Source organism: Hyaena hyaena, unplaced genomic scaffold, assembly GCF_003009895.1.
Source record: "Hyaena hyaena isolate Hyena2069 unplaced genomic scaffold, ASM300989v1 scaffold_313, whole genome shotgun sequence".
In the NCBI taxonomy this organism is placed as follows: Eukaryota; Metazoa; Chordata; class Mammalia; order Carnivora; family Hyaenidae; genus Hyaena; species Hyaena hyaena.
In genome coordinates, this window is record NW_024080945.1 from 742,800 (window position 1) to 756,177 (window position 13,378).

The following is a 13,378-nucleotide window of genomic DNA, read 5'->3' on the forward strand; positions in this document are numbered from 1 at the left end:
GAAGAGGGAAGGGAGGGGAAGAGGGAAGGGAGGGGAAGAGGGAAGGGAGGGGAAGAGGGAAGGGAGGGGAAAGAGAGGAAGGAAGGGGGAGGGGAAGAGGAGATGGGAGGGGAGAAGCGAGGGGAGGAAGGAAGAGAAAGGGAAGGGGAAGGGAAGGGGTGTGTGCATGATGTGAGTGGGGAGGAAGACCCTGGTGTGAAAGGCGGTATGGAATATTGCTATAGACTCATTTGTGTCTCCCTAAAATTTGGATGTCAGAACCCTAACCCCCCAGAACCTCATACTGTGACCCTCTTTGAGAAAGGGCCTTTCACGAGGTAATTCAGGTCCAGTGGGGTCCCAAGGGTGGGCTTTAATCCAGTCTGACCGGTGTCCTTCTAAGAAGAGGCGCTTAGGACACAGGCGAGCACAACATGAAGACCATGTGAGGCCACAGGCGGGGGGGGCGGCTGGGGGGGACACACGTCACCTGCAGGCGGAGAGAGGCCTCGGAAGAGACCAAGCCTGCCTACACCCTGATCCTGGACTTTCCAGCCCCAGAACTTCGAGAACATAACCTGCACTGCTGTAAACCACCCAGACGGGGGTCATTTGTGCCGGCAGCCGGGCAGGCCAGCCAGACACTGGGACAGGGACCCACGTGCCCTCCACCTCCGCCCCGCCCCGCAGGCGGCTCTCACCTGCTCCTTGAACAGCTCTCGGAGGGCGGCCAGGCACTGCTGGAGCACCTGCTTGTCGTCCAGGCTCTGGATGGACGCCACGGCCTCCCCGGCCACCACCGACATCAGCACGCTCTGCTGCTTCTGCAGACGCGGAGGGGACAGCGGTTCACACTTCCGGCTTCGGTCCAGACGTCCCTAAATGCGTGGCTCCAACCAGGGAAAGCCCTCGGCCTCACGCACCTCCTGACCTCCCCCACCCCTTATCTCCACTGCAACCCCCAGTCCGCTTCCCTCACAAAGCTCGTTATTCATCTCTACGTTTTGTTGTTCGCGGCTGAACAACTTCGGAAGAAGGGTAAATATCAAATTCAGGGTTCTCCTGGCTTTTCCCCTTATGAGAACTTGTTCTAGAAGAAACAGAAGAAGGTGGAGAAGGCAGATGGGCAGATAAAATAAGGGGAAAACAATCTTTCTCAAAGGGTAAAGAAATTTTGCCCAAGTGCAACCTTTTAACATAAAGTTTCTTGGGATGGGGTGCCGGCTGGCTCAGTCTGTTAAGCCTCTGACTTTGACTCAGGTCATAATCGCAGTTCGTGAGTTCAGGCCCCACACTGGGCTCTGTGCTGACAACATGGAGCCTGCTTCAGATCCTCTGTCCCACCTCTCTCTGCCCCTCCCCCACTTGTTCTCTCTGTCTCTCTCAAAAATAAACATTAAAAAAATTTAAGGGGCAGCTGGGGGGCTCAGTCGGTTAAGTATCCGACTCCTGATTTCGGCGCAGGTCATGATCTCATGGTTCATGAGACTAATAAGCTCCATATCGGGCTCTGAGCTGACAGCGTGGAGCCTGCTTGGGATTCTTTCTCTGTCTCTCACTGGCCCTGCCCTGCCGTCTGTCTCTCTCTCTCTCAAACATTACAAAAAAATTAAAGTTTCTCGGAAGGAAGAAGAAAGGGGAACAACAGAACACCGAAGGTGACACCTGTGCATGACGTGAGCATTACCGAGTCCCAGGGATGCCCCTCCCTCCCCCTGCTGCCCCACCAATCACATGTGCCGACAGGGAGCCCCCCTCCCCTCCCCTCTGGCCAACCAATCCCATGTCCTCCGCCTGAGCTCACGGACCGGAGAGTAGTGCTCAGGCCTGCCCCTAAGGGGACTCCCCAGCAGCCCAAAATATCTGTTTCCAAAAAACAAATCGCTTCCCAGGGAGCAACACTAGTACTTGCAGAGACTGTGGCAGGTGCTGGGGCTTCCCTGAAGGAAAAGGTCCAGGTCCAAGTACCCGGCCGGCACGTAAGTGCGCATCTACAGCATCCACCGAGTCCATCAGTTCCTGCGCCTGACACGGGCGTCATTACCAATCCAAATTCTAAAACCACATGCCACCAACGATTTTACCTGGGGATCCATGTCGTAGAACACGGCAAAAAGCCCCCGCCTGCTGGCACTAGGCGGGACGTGGCCAAAAAAGTCAGCCCCTTGAACTTTACTGTCCCAAAATCTATATGGAAACTCCAGGGCGATCTGGAAAGTGAGCAAGAAGAGAAAAGACGGCTAAGAGTTTCTGGAATCAGAAGCACAGTAATCTCTAAGAAACAACGCACAGCTCGTAGCTACTGCGATACACAACAAAAGAAATCTAAAATGCTCCCTTTCCATGCTCCTTCCTGTCTCCTCTGTTCTGTCAGGAGCATCTGGCTTTCGGGGCCTTTCAGTCCTGTCCCCCCACCGGTAACGGTGGGACGCACTGGCCACCACGGGGCCAATCCAAGGATGCCAAGGCAGCCCTGAGACCTGGTCCTGAAGCTGACGTCCCGAAGATGAAGTCTCCCCTCCCCCTAGGGCTCCCAGCACTGGCACGTTCTGCTTAAGAGAAGATGTTATTTAAAGGCAGAGGAAGTGAAACATTCTCCTCACTGGGACCAATTAATGGAGGGGAGACTTGGAAATCAGCCAAAAAAAAAAAAAAATCACTTCATATATTTATATGCCAAGTTCAAATTTTGAATAACAACGTCCACTTTCCTGACATCAGGCACAATGCTGACCTCGGCCAGCTCTGCTCCTCCTGTTTCGGCAATGGCCTTTGTATTCTTCACCAACAGTTACTCAACATGAAAACAAAATCTTCGAATTTTATTTGGATGAAAAAATGATCCACTCTTCCCCCAGGACCAGAAGGTAAGGGACCCCTGTCACCCCAAAGTCATCTCCTGGGTGTCGAGGCTGGAGTAATTCAGTCACCTTTTCGATGATGCCCGCGCCTAAGCTGTTGATGGCCTTCATCTTCTTGTCCGACAGCGGCGGGTTGAAGTGAATGGCACCTTTCTGCAGTAAGGCCAGGGGGACAGTGACCAGTACCTGCGGGGAAAACCAACAGTTCACTCTCAAAAGCACAACTACCCAGTGGGTTAGGACCAGGAAAGTCTCAAAACCCAAAGGACATTCCTCTCTGTCACCAATCACGAGACTGTCAACATCCCCTTTTCTAGTGGGAAGAGCAAGAGCCGCCCCCCGCGGTGGTTCCGCGCACAGGGGCGCCCGGCTGAGACGTGGCATTCACGCGGAGGAACCTGCAGAAAGGCGTTAATGGTTTACTGCAACCCTGGGTGACAAGAGTCAGTAGATGCCAACTGAAAAGGCCTATTATAAGAGGAAACAGCCCTAAATATGGAATCAGAAGAACTACATTTGTGTATCATGACTGACACTTTTTTTTTTAATTTTTTAAATCTTTATTTATTTTTGAGAGAGCAAGAGCAAGCAGGGGAGGAACAGAGAGAGAGGGAGATACAGAATCCTAAGCAGGCTCCAGACTGTCAGCACAGAGCCTGACGTGGGGCCTGAACTCACAGATCGGAAGATCATGGCCTGAGCCTCAGTCAGCTGCTTAACCCAGTGAGCCACCCAAGCGTCCCTGACACTTTCTAACACGCGGCCAATACCTGCCCAATGAATCTCAAAGAATTGGAGTAATGCCGAAAACTCATACAATATATGTCAATATGCTTCATAAATGGTAAAGCACATCAGAAACATTATGGATTACTGGGGCGCTTGGGTGGCTCGGTCAGTTAAGCGTCCCACTCTTGATTTTTGGTTCAGATCATGATCTTACGGTTCACGAGATCAAGCCCCATGTCAGGCTCCATGCTGACAGTCTGGGACCTGCTTCTGATTCTCTCTCTCCCTCTCTCTGACCCTCCCCCACTCACACTCCCTCTCCCTCAAAATAAATAAATAAATTAAAAAACATTAAAAAAAACCATTATGGACTATTACAGAGGAAAAAATTTATTGCAGGGTCTCCCAACGGCTTACAAAATCTTTTAGGAGAGCTGAAGGTACAGATGCTAACAGAGCCTTCAAGAATGACTGAGTCGCATCATATGTTTGCACGTATAGGAGGATTAGGAGGAACTTAACAGAGGACCAAGGGGGAGAAGAAGGGAGGAAATGGTGGGGGAAAGGGAGAGAGGCAAACCATGAGAGACTCTTGAATGCTGACAAAAACTGAGGACTGATGGATGTGGGGGGGGGATGGGCATGGAGGCGGGCACTTGTGGGGATGAGCACTGAGTGTTATGTGGAAACTAATTTGACAATAAACTAGTTGTAAAAAAAAAAAAAAAAAAGAATGAAAGAATGACTGAGTCCCATCACAAAATCCAGCTAAAGAGAGCTGCGGTGTCTCCATCCAGTCAGGAAATTTCCGGCCCTGGCACCATGTGACCACACAGTCACACCGAGGAGCCGTTACTGGTACCACCAGCTCCTGAACCACAATGCTTGTAGAGCAAGCTGTAAAACAGGCTCCTCACACCTTGCCTCACGACTCCCTGTACTTCATGAACAGACCCTGGATCCTCTACTGGCCCCACTGCGGAAAAACCCAACACCCTGACCACAACGTTGGTCAGAAGGAAGGAAAAGCCACGCCGCACCTTCCAAATCTCATGTCAGCACACCGCAGTGGCTGGACCATTTCACATTTAGAACTGCAGCTGCAAGGGAGTCTGGGAAGTGTGTGGATTCGTGTGTATGTGTCCACTTCTGTCTACGCTGTAGGACAGCACAGGACACCCGGGGGCGGGGGCGGTAGAACTGACTGCCAAGCACCACGTCTGCCATGGCCCTCAGCACATACTTGGCGTATGTGGCTTGAACCCCAACTTTAGGATCAAAGAAAGGCCAGAATTCTTCCTGTTACTTTGTCGCTATTTTCTGCCACATGGAACTTTTTATAAAGTATAAAACATTTCCTCTATCACAAGGAAAACATAAAAAAGAACAATTATTCTCTTGGAAGCAGAACAACTTCAAGGGAGTAAGATCTGGATATTTTCTTAACAACAAAATTGCTTCCAAAAGCACATGAAGTGGGGCGCCTGGGTGGCTCAGTCGGTTAAGCGTCCGACTTCAGCTCAGATCGTGATCTTGAGGCCCCTGGGTTCAAGCCCTGCATCGGGCTCTGTGCTGTCAGCACGGAGCCTGCTTCAGATCCTCTGACCCTCTCTCTCTCTCTGCCCCTCCCTGACTCACACCCTCTCTCAAAAATAAACATTAAAAAAAAAAAAAAAAAGCACACGAACTTAGGTAAACAGGGGAAAGATCAACATGCTCTGGTCAGAGACCAAGACCAGACCCTGGTGGAAGCAGCCTAGACCGCATGACAGCGTGTCAGTTGTTTATCAGCATATCACGTTGGGGCGGAAATCTTTCGCTTGTAAGTCAGGGCAACTTCCAACTCAGACCATGCGATCTGTGCAGACTACTATAAAAATACTTCCTTTAAACATTCCAGAACAGACTTGAAAACACAGCCTGTGGCTATGCCTTCATAACCCTGGGGAGCTGGATACAGAGAGAGACGAGCAAAGGCACCTGGTTACGGTCAGGCAGAGGGAGAACCAGCGAGGGCCATCAGGAGGCAGAGACACAAACTATCAGAGGCTGAGCCATCAGCTAACTTGCAAGTTTAATTTCTTTTAGTGTTTATGTGTATTAGAGAGAGAGGGGAGGGAGGGAGAGGAAGAGAGAGACAGAGAGACCATGCGTGGGCAGAGGAGGAGCAGAGAAAGACAGAGACAGAATCTGAAGCAGGCTCCAGGCTCCAAGCTGTCAGCACAGAGCCCGACCCACAAACCATGGGCGATCGTGACCCGAGCCCAAGTCGGCCACCCAACCGACTGAGCCACCCAGGCGCCCCGCTGCTGACTTGCAATTTTAAAGAGTGGCATTTAAAAAAGTTTTTACCACCAGGAGGAGCTTTAGACTTAGGCTGATTCTCAGCTGGGGGCTCACACACAAGCACATGCTGCCCGACAGTGACACGCTGGACTCCCCTGAGCAGCTTTCCCAACATGACCAGCCTGACCCCCGGAGAGTCTCTGGGGGTGGGGTTCTGCAGCCTTTCTGTTTCAGCCCCTTCCAGGTGGTTCTCACATGAGCCGGGACTGAGAACCAGCGCGAGTCCAGAGGCCACATGGCCCCTCCTAACTGCCCTGCAAGTTGATGGTCGGAGTAATAAGGAGCCGCCCCCTGAGCTCACAGACCAGACCCTGTCTCTTCACTTGACATGCCCTCCTTTACTTTGCTAAGAATATCATGCATCTGAAATACTTTCAGATAACCGAAAAGGGCAGAGAGAGCACAGCTCATCTAGGAATCTAGTGACAGTCTGTCATATATACATTTTGGTCATTTCAGACTTCACTAAACTGAAATAAACTTACAGGGCTTATTAATCCCCCTCCACCCCAAGTAAGCACCTCTGCTCTCCAACACCTTGGAAATCTCTGCATATTACAGTCCCCTTCCAGTGTCCACCTACTCAAGTGGTTTACAAAAATTACCAGTAACACAAAAGGACTTCTGCCAGTTTCAAAATGAAAACACAGAGCTGTCTTGACTTGAAAAATGATTCCATGGCAAAATAAACAAACCCACGACCTCTGTATGTACTGAATTAAACAAAATAAACTAAGTTTTTTGGGAATGCACGACTTCTCAGTACCCAAAAAGTAGACTGCAGTATACAACACTTTCAAACTTATTTGCCGAAAGAATTTCTTTTCTTATTCAACTCTCAGGACTGATGTACCACAGAACTCACTTTAAGAAACACTACTCAGGCCGCCTGCGGGGCTCTGTTGGTTAAGGGACTTTGGCTCAGGTCATGATCTCACAGTTCGTAGGTTCAAGGCTCGTGTTGGGCTCTGTGCTCACAGCTCAGAGCCTGGAGCCTGCTTTGGATTCTGCATCTGCCTCTCTCTCTCTGCCCCTCTCTCAGTTGGGTGCTGTCCCTGTCAAATATAAACATTAAAAAAAAAAACCACTATTCGTGTCAACTAAAATTTAAAGAAAAAGTAAAAAGTAAATAAGCACTATTTGGAATTCTGTCATGAATCCATGCAGTGTTAGATCAGTTCAATCAGATTTGTGGACCCTCACAGAACTGAATGGAGATAGCAAGCTCTTCAGGAATCAAACACGGCCCCAGGCAGACTGCCAAAGGTCAACTTCCGGGTAGAAAACAGTTTTCCCGCATCCCTGGTTGCCCCCCCGTGAAATGCCAGCACCTACCTTCTGTGCTGTACACCCCGTCCCATCCGCAATGGTCACCTGCACTTCATCTCCTGAATAATCAATGCTCTGCACCTGCACAAGATAAACAATCGTGAAAACCTCGAGGGACGGGCCACAGGGCCCAGGGTCCTCTCCAGGTCAGTCACGTGAGTTTAGATCTCCAAGACTCCGGAGAGTCACTTCCTGGCATTCGGAGATCTCAGTCTCATTCACAGCTGACTTCAGGGACTATCATTACAATTACAAACGCTTTGTCGGCATATGGAAAATCTTTACAACACAGTCTAAAACGAAATAGGTAAATGGCGGCCTCTAGGCTTAGAGTAATGCACAATACAGACGTGCAGGGACAAAGACCGAGGGCAACAGTCTAGAGTGAAAATGGCTGCACTGTGTCAGGGAGGTCAGGAGACCCTTGCACACTTTATCAGCAATGAAAATGCGCCTGAGCCACTGCTGCTCCCAGACAGCGGCGCTGCCTAACAGACAGGCTCATGGCAGGCACCTGCCTCCCGTGTAATCCACGTGCCCGAACCTGACCTCCTCCAAACCCAAGGCCAAACCGGAGCCGCCCCTCCAGACTCACTGGAGACTCGAGCCGAATGTCTAGTCCTTCTGCCAGTTTTTCAATGATTACGGAGTAGCCAGGTGTTAGCAGAGTGTGGTCACCAGCAAACTGAGCAAAGAACTCGTTGTGGTCCCAGGAGCGAGCAGACACCTGGGGAACGATAATGTGCGGGAAAGCTTGCGTTATTCATTTTCTTTTCTTTTTTTAAGTAAACTTTACTCCCAATACGGGGCTTGAACTCATGACCCCAAGATCAAAAGTGGCATGTTCCACTGCCTGAGCCGGCCACGTGCCCCAGAAAAGCGGATCTTAGAACAAAAGGCAGACATGATTTGGGCATGGGGACCACTCCTTGATAAACACACTCCGTGTATTACAGATCAGTAATTCTGGAAGAGAAGGACTCTACCAGCAAAACTGCATCTGAGCAACTCCATCTAGAAATACGCCAGCCACGCGTCTTCAACGTGGCACGTGTGCAGAGGCTGAAACCGGCATGATTCTGGAAAACAGGGTTACTCTGATCGCAATGAAGTTGAATGCAGAGAGGTGCGGGGTTGGGCAAGAGGTTGGGCATTTAAAATGCAGAGTGTCTGAGTATCAAGACCACAGGGGTCAAGGGGCTGAGGCAAGTTTAAATTTGCTTCAGCAGGACAAACAGACCGTAACTGCGAGCCTCCTTTATTTTGGTCTCCTGAGAGCGGTGTTCCCAGACCACGCACGGTCCCACAGAAATGTCTGCAGGGCATCCGTGGAGCACGATGGAGGCCGGCGGTGCACAGACAAGGCTCGGGCCCCTCCCGGGTCCAGCCCAACGGCCGTCCTGCGCTCGGCTCGCACACCGAGTCTTCTTACACATCATCGGGAAGGTTCCTCTCGCTTTAAAGAAAAAAGAGTCTAAACCGCTGTGGGGTTAATATGCTCTGAAGTCATGGTTTTTGAGCTTTTCAACAGCAGAACCATGGCTTCCTGTTTACCCAAGCCGGCGGGGGGTGCGGTACTTAGATCCGTGGTGTGCACATGCACGCACGCACAGGTGCGGCTTCAGAGCAGCCAGTCGCACCTGGTGGAGGCTGCTCCCGCAGGCGTACTCCAGGTTACTCAGGTGGAAGTGCAGCACCTGCTGTTCAAGTTCACTGAACTGGATGCCGGACTCCTGAATGAAGGCCTTGTAGATCTCCTCGATCTTTTCTGTAGCGGGAATGGGGCAAAGCAGGAAAAACACAGCTGTCACGCTATTCTATAATCCTTTACCTTAGGCTTCCAGCCACCTGCAAAACCCAAAACCGCAAACCCCAGGTCCCTTCCCAAGCAAACTCGGGGTGTGGGGGATGGTATCTTGAGAAGGCTCGTTTTGCTCACAAAGGAAAAGCTTATCTCAACTGCAAACAAAGTCAGTAGGCTCTCTATCTTCAACCATATGCCAGTTCTGCCCAGCTGAGACTTTTCTGGCTCAAGAAGGAGAAAAAAGACCCCCCCCACACACACACAGATATAAAGACACACACCCAGAGAAAAGTCCTCTTCTCTTTCTGGTCCTAGTGCAAGTCACCTGAAGTCAAGCTCTGAGGACCTCTCACCTCAACGAAGAGACCTACCATAGACTGTTGGCCACATTCTCTCCAAAACAAGAATACTCCATTATGGCCTTTTATCACCTCAGCCTTCTGCCTCGATATCTTTTAATTACTGGTTTTTTACTGCCTAGGTAATAAATTCCAAAACCCGCAGCCAGACACGGCTAGCACATTTTCAGCCTCTCCAAAGACAGCAGCTACTGCTGCCTGCTCACATGCCCTGCTGAGCCACAGCCCCCTCTTACTGGTATTTCCAACTGCGGGAGGCGGCTGCCCCCACTGCCTTCCCCGCCGGCCCCCCAGCACGGCCCACTGTCCCCGCTATGCCCTTTGGGGATCCTGCTTGCTAGCAACCCCAACACTCACACATGTCACACAACTGGGCTTTCAGCTACACGTAACAGTCCTGTGGGGTCATTCCGATTCTGGTCTTAGATTCCCTTTACTGCAGGGATGTTGGGGGGGAGGGCAGCTCAGGTCTGACAAATGGTAGGAACCTTAGCACGGGCCCTTCTTCATCCCCTTCCCAGGGAGGACCACCACCCTACATGCACACTGCAGACTCCAAGCTTCTATCAAGTCCTGTGCACTTGCTTAGCTAGTCACGGGACTGAAAGTAAGTTTAAAAAAAGTTTGTTTTGGCAACTCCAGGTTCTCATGAAAATGTTCCATTCTCATGCTATATGGTTCATCCAGGGAAGCCCGCGGCACCTCTGGATTTGTGCCGGGTCCTGCTGTCCCATTCCTGCATCCTGCCGGGTACCTCCTATTTTCCTTTAGCTGCTGTAGGGATTCGGGGAGAGCCAGGGCTGCTGGAGCAGTGTGTGAGATTAAGTATGAACAGATTGGGGAAAGCCTTCATGTGATTTTTATGTAAACTACATTTAAAAGCTTTAGCACATATGCTCTGTGAAATTAACTCTAGCTTCTCACTATTTATACTTGGGTGTTTTGGGCCAAGTGCTAATTAGGTAGAATCTCAGCTCAGACATTAGCAGGCAGGCTGTACCCAGAACCTTCCTCACGTGGAGATGTGCGCACCATTATTCAAGCTTTTCAAAAAAATATTCGTAGGACGAAACACCAACTTACACAGTCCGTGCTGCTGAGCCTGCCCTGAGGACTTTTCTTAAGCAAGGCCAGGACAGAGCAGTGTTATTAACGTTTTTATCTGGTAGCCCCGAGAGAAGGGCAAAGAAAACCCCACCCAGTGACCACCACACACCTGCAGAACGCTAACCAAACTCTGAGAACATTCCGCAAGTCGGCCCAGGAACCGTCTCCAATTCCAGAAAATTCAACAACCCACCAACTGGGTCTGGACACTACCTACATTTGATTCAATGATCCCTGTGCATCCCAGGAAATTTCTGAAAATGTCTGTTAGAACCTGCTGGTGAACACCTAACTAGGAAGGGCAGCGCAACGTGGTGGGTCTCAGGAGAGGAAAGGGAGGGTAAAGAGCAGGGCCGGTCCTTGTGACTGTGACATTCACCCATGATGAAGCATCTAATGGGATGAAGAACTAAAAACCCTTTAAGGAAGCACACAGTTGAAGCAAATTAACACCTTGCGAACAAAGTCACACTTTAAGAAACCCGGACCTTCACCGAGAACTACAAGTTGATACATTCAGGACATAAAAATTGTAGGGTAAATAAATATCAATTTAAGAAGCAATATGATAAAATCTCAGCTGGCACCCTCATGGAAATGAGTTGTTACCAACAGTCAAGTTTTCGAAAAGAGTACATTTAGTACGTTTTGGTCCATTTAGTACCAAAGAAAGCCTAGCGATTCCGAATTTAAAATTTTAAACTATAATACACATTCTTGAATTCTTAAAGCATACTGAAAAAAAAAAATCTCAACCTACTGCATGCAAGAGGGAAAGGAAATCCTGGCATACAGAAACTCTCTTATCTAGAGAGGGCATCAGGTCACTGACTATTCACATGGGGCTTACCATGGTTTCCTTAAAAGTAAGCTCCTCTGGGAAACTGAAAATTAAACATTTAAATGATCATTTTAAACACCAGCTATTTTACGCAATGTAAGATCTGTGTGCCCGTGCACACAGCCATCTAAAGGTCCCTGAGGAAGATTTGCTCCCCAGGGTGGGACAGTTTGGGGAATTCATCAGTCCAAAAGGAATGTTCATAGGACTCCATTTTTTTTTTTTTTTTTAAAGTAGGCTCTACGCCCCATGTGGGGGCCTGAACTCACGACCCTGAGATCAAGAGTCACATGCTGCACTGACCAAGCCGGCCGGGTGCCCCTTCAGAGGACTACTCTATTCCTGCTAATCCAGCTTTGGGTTACAGAAAGACTCCCACGGAACATTCAGAACACCATTCTCCCATACCTCCTAAGGGCACATCTTGGAGCTGAGTCTTATCCTTTCTCCACTCAGAGACAACATCCAAGAGAGCATTAAAATGAAAATCCATGCGCTTGTCAATAGTGGGGTCAGTTATTCTTCCACCTTCCTGAATTAAGTCACATCTCTCTCCAAATTTATGCATGCTGATGCCAAGCTTCAAAATAATAAGAATAAGAAGGTGAAAATTTTCCCTGGAAAAAACACTTACAGGTTCTAAGCTGAAATCAGACAGAGCTCTCATGGAGAAAAGGGTCTAGCAGATCCCAAAAGGAAAGCTAAGCAGGCCTGCTGGGAAATGGCAGCCAAGTCAGGCAGTGAGGAAAGAGCGTGAAATCCAGGAGTGCTTCTCGCAGGAGCAGGTGAGGGTGACAGCAGGCAGCTTCCATGCCATGTACCCTCCAGCTTCTGGGCCAGGGTTTGTCAACGCATCAGGTGCTACAGCTGCGCACGGCCTCCCCTCGCTCTGACGTTCTGTCCCCTGCGTGGACCCTCACAGGAATGAGCACGCAACCACACCAACACTCACAGAAGCTGATGCCAAATTTTCTGGCAATAAACAGTTCAGAAAAAACCCTTGGGCCTACACCAGGTCTTCACAAAACCTATGTAAGGGTCCCCGATAAAAGATAGGACGCCCTCTTCAAATCGGATTCTCAGATAAACAACGAGTGGTTTGGGTTTTGGGGGGTTTTTTTTGTTTTTGTTTTTTAGTATAAGTATGTCCCAAATAGTGCATGCAAAATAGCTCATGTGACATCTGGGATACACTTATCCTAAAAAAAAAATTACTTGTTGTTTATCCAAAAAGTCAAATTTAGCTGGGCCTGCTGTATTTTTATTTGCTTCACCCGGCAACCTTAAAATGACAAGCTTATCAAGTGGCCTGCAAATAACGCACAAATAGAATTATAGATCTCAGGAAAAAAATCTCTGTGCTCAAGCTCCACTTTCTCAGAAAGGAAGAACTGTAACTGTTTTCACTGGGGAGGAGGGGGCAAGAAATCATTTGGGGGTTATTTATCATCTAGAAGCATATTAATACTATACACAAGCAACATGAGACCATGTTTTCTTCTGCTTATCTACAAGACGAACCGTAAAGAAACCCACTTGCTCACACATGAGTGCTACCGGGTTGTTGATACAGCCATTGACAATCTGCGCCCCTCTTCCCACCGTGACGCCTTTGAAAGACTTATCATCCCATACTCGGCCTCCGATTCTGTCTTTGGCTTCGAGGACAGTCACCTAAAAACACAGGCAATCAGGGAAGCTAAATAGGAATTGGGTAGCCATTTTAAATGCAGTACTATAAATGCAAAATGACACAGTTAACGAAGTTCCGTATTTGGTTAATTATTATATTGCTTGAGAAAAAACCTTAAATGAGGGCGGGATGAACAGAAGCCAAGTAGATGTTAAAATACACAATCCAGCTTTTAGCAAGGAGTGAGTGAGTGGCCTGCCTCTTCTCCGATCCCACAATGTTAAGATTTCATGAGCCGGCACATGAGATGCACTCTGAAAGCTTTTATGAAATACTATTCCACAAATCAAAAAGCACTGTAAGAAACTAGGTTAAAGTGGTGATTTTGTT

The 13,378-nt window shown here is 49.1% G+C and overlaps 1 protein-coding gene across 1 annotated transcript in view; it reads right to left on the reverse strand.

Annotated features, from left to right (window-relative positions):
- Window positions 1-13,378, reverse strand: part of KDM1B (lysine demethylase 1B) — a 55,356-nt gene that overhangs the window by 6,755 nt on the left and 35,223 nt on the right. Inside the window, exons 12-19 of the mRNA XM_039248587.1 lie at window positions 12,892-13,029; window positions 11,764-11,935; window positions 8,885-9,012; window positions 7,840-7,971; window positions 7,251-7,325; window positions 2,910-3,026; window positions 2,064-2,189; window positions 681-803 (exon numbers count right to left, since the gene is read on the reverse strand). Coding sequence (XP_039104518.1) covers window positions 681-803; window positions 2,064-2,189; window positions 2,910-3,026; window positions 7,251-7,325; window positions 7,840-7,971; window positions 8,885-9,012; window positions 11,764-11,935; window positions 12,892-13,029 — 1,011 coding nt within the window. The remainder of the gene's footprint in view (window positions 1-680; window positions 804-2,063; window positions 2,190-2,909; window positions 3,027-7,250; window positions 7,326-7,839; window positions 7,972-8,884; window positions 9,013-11,763; window positions 11,936-12,891; window positions 13,030-13,378) is intronic.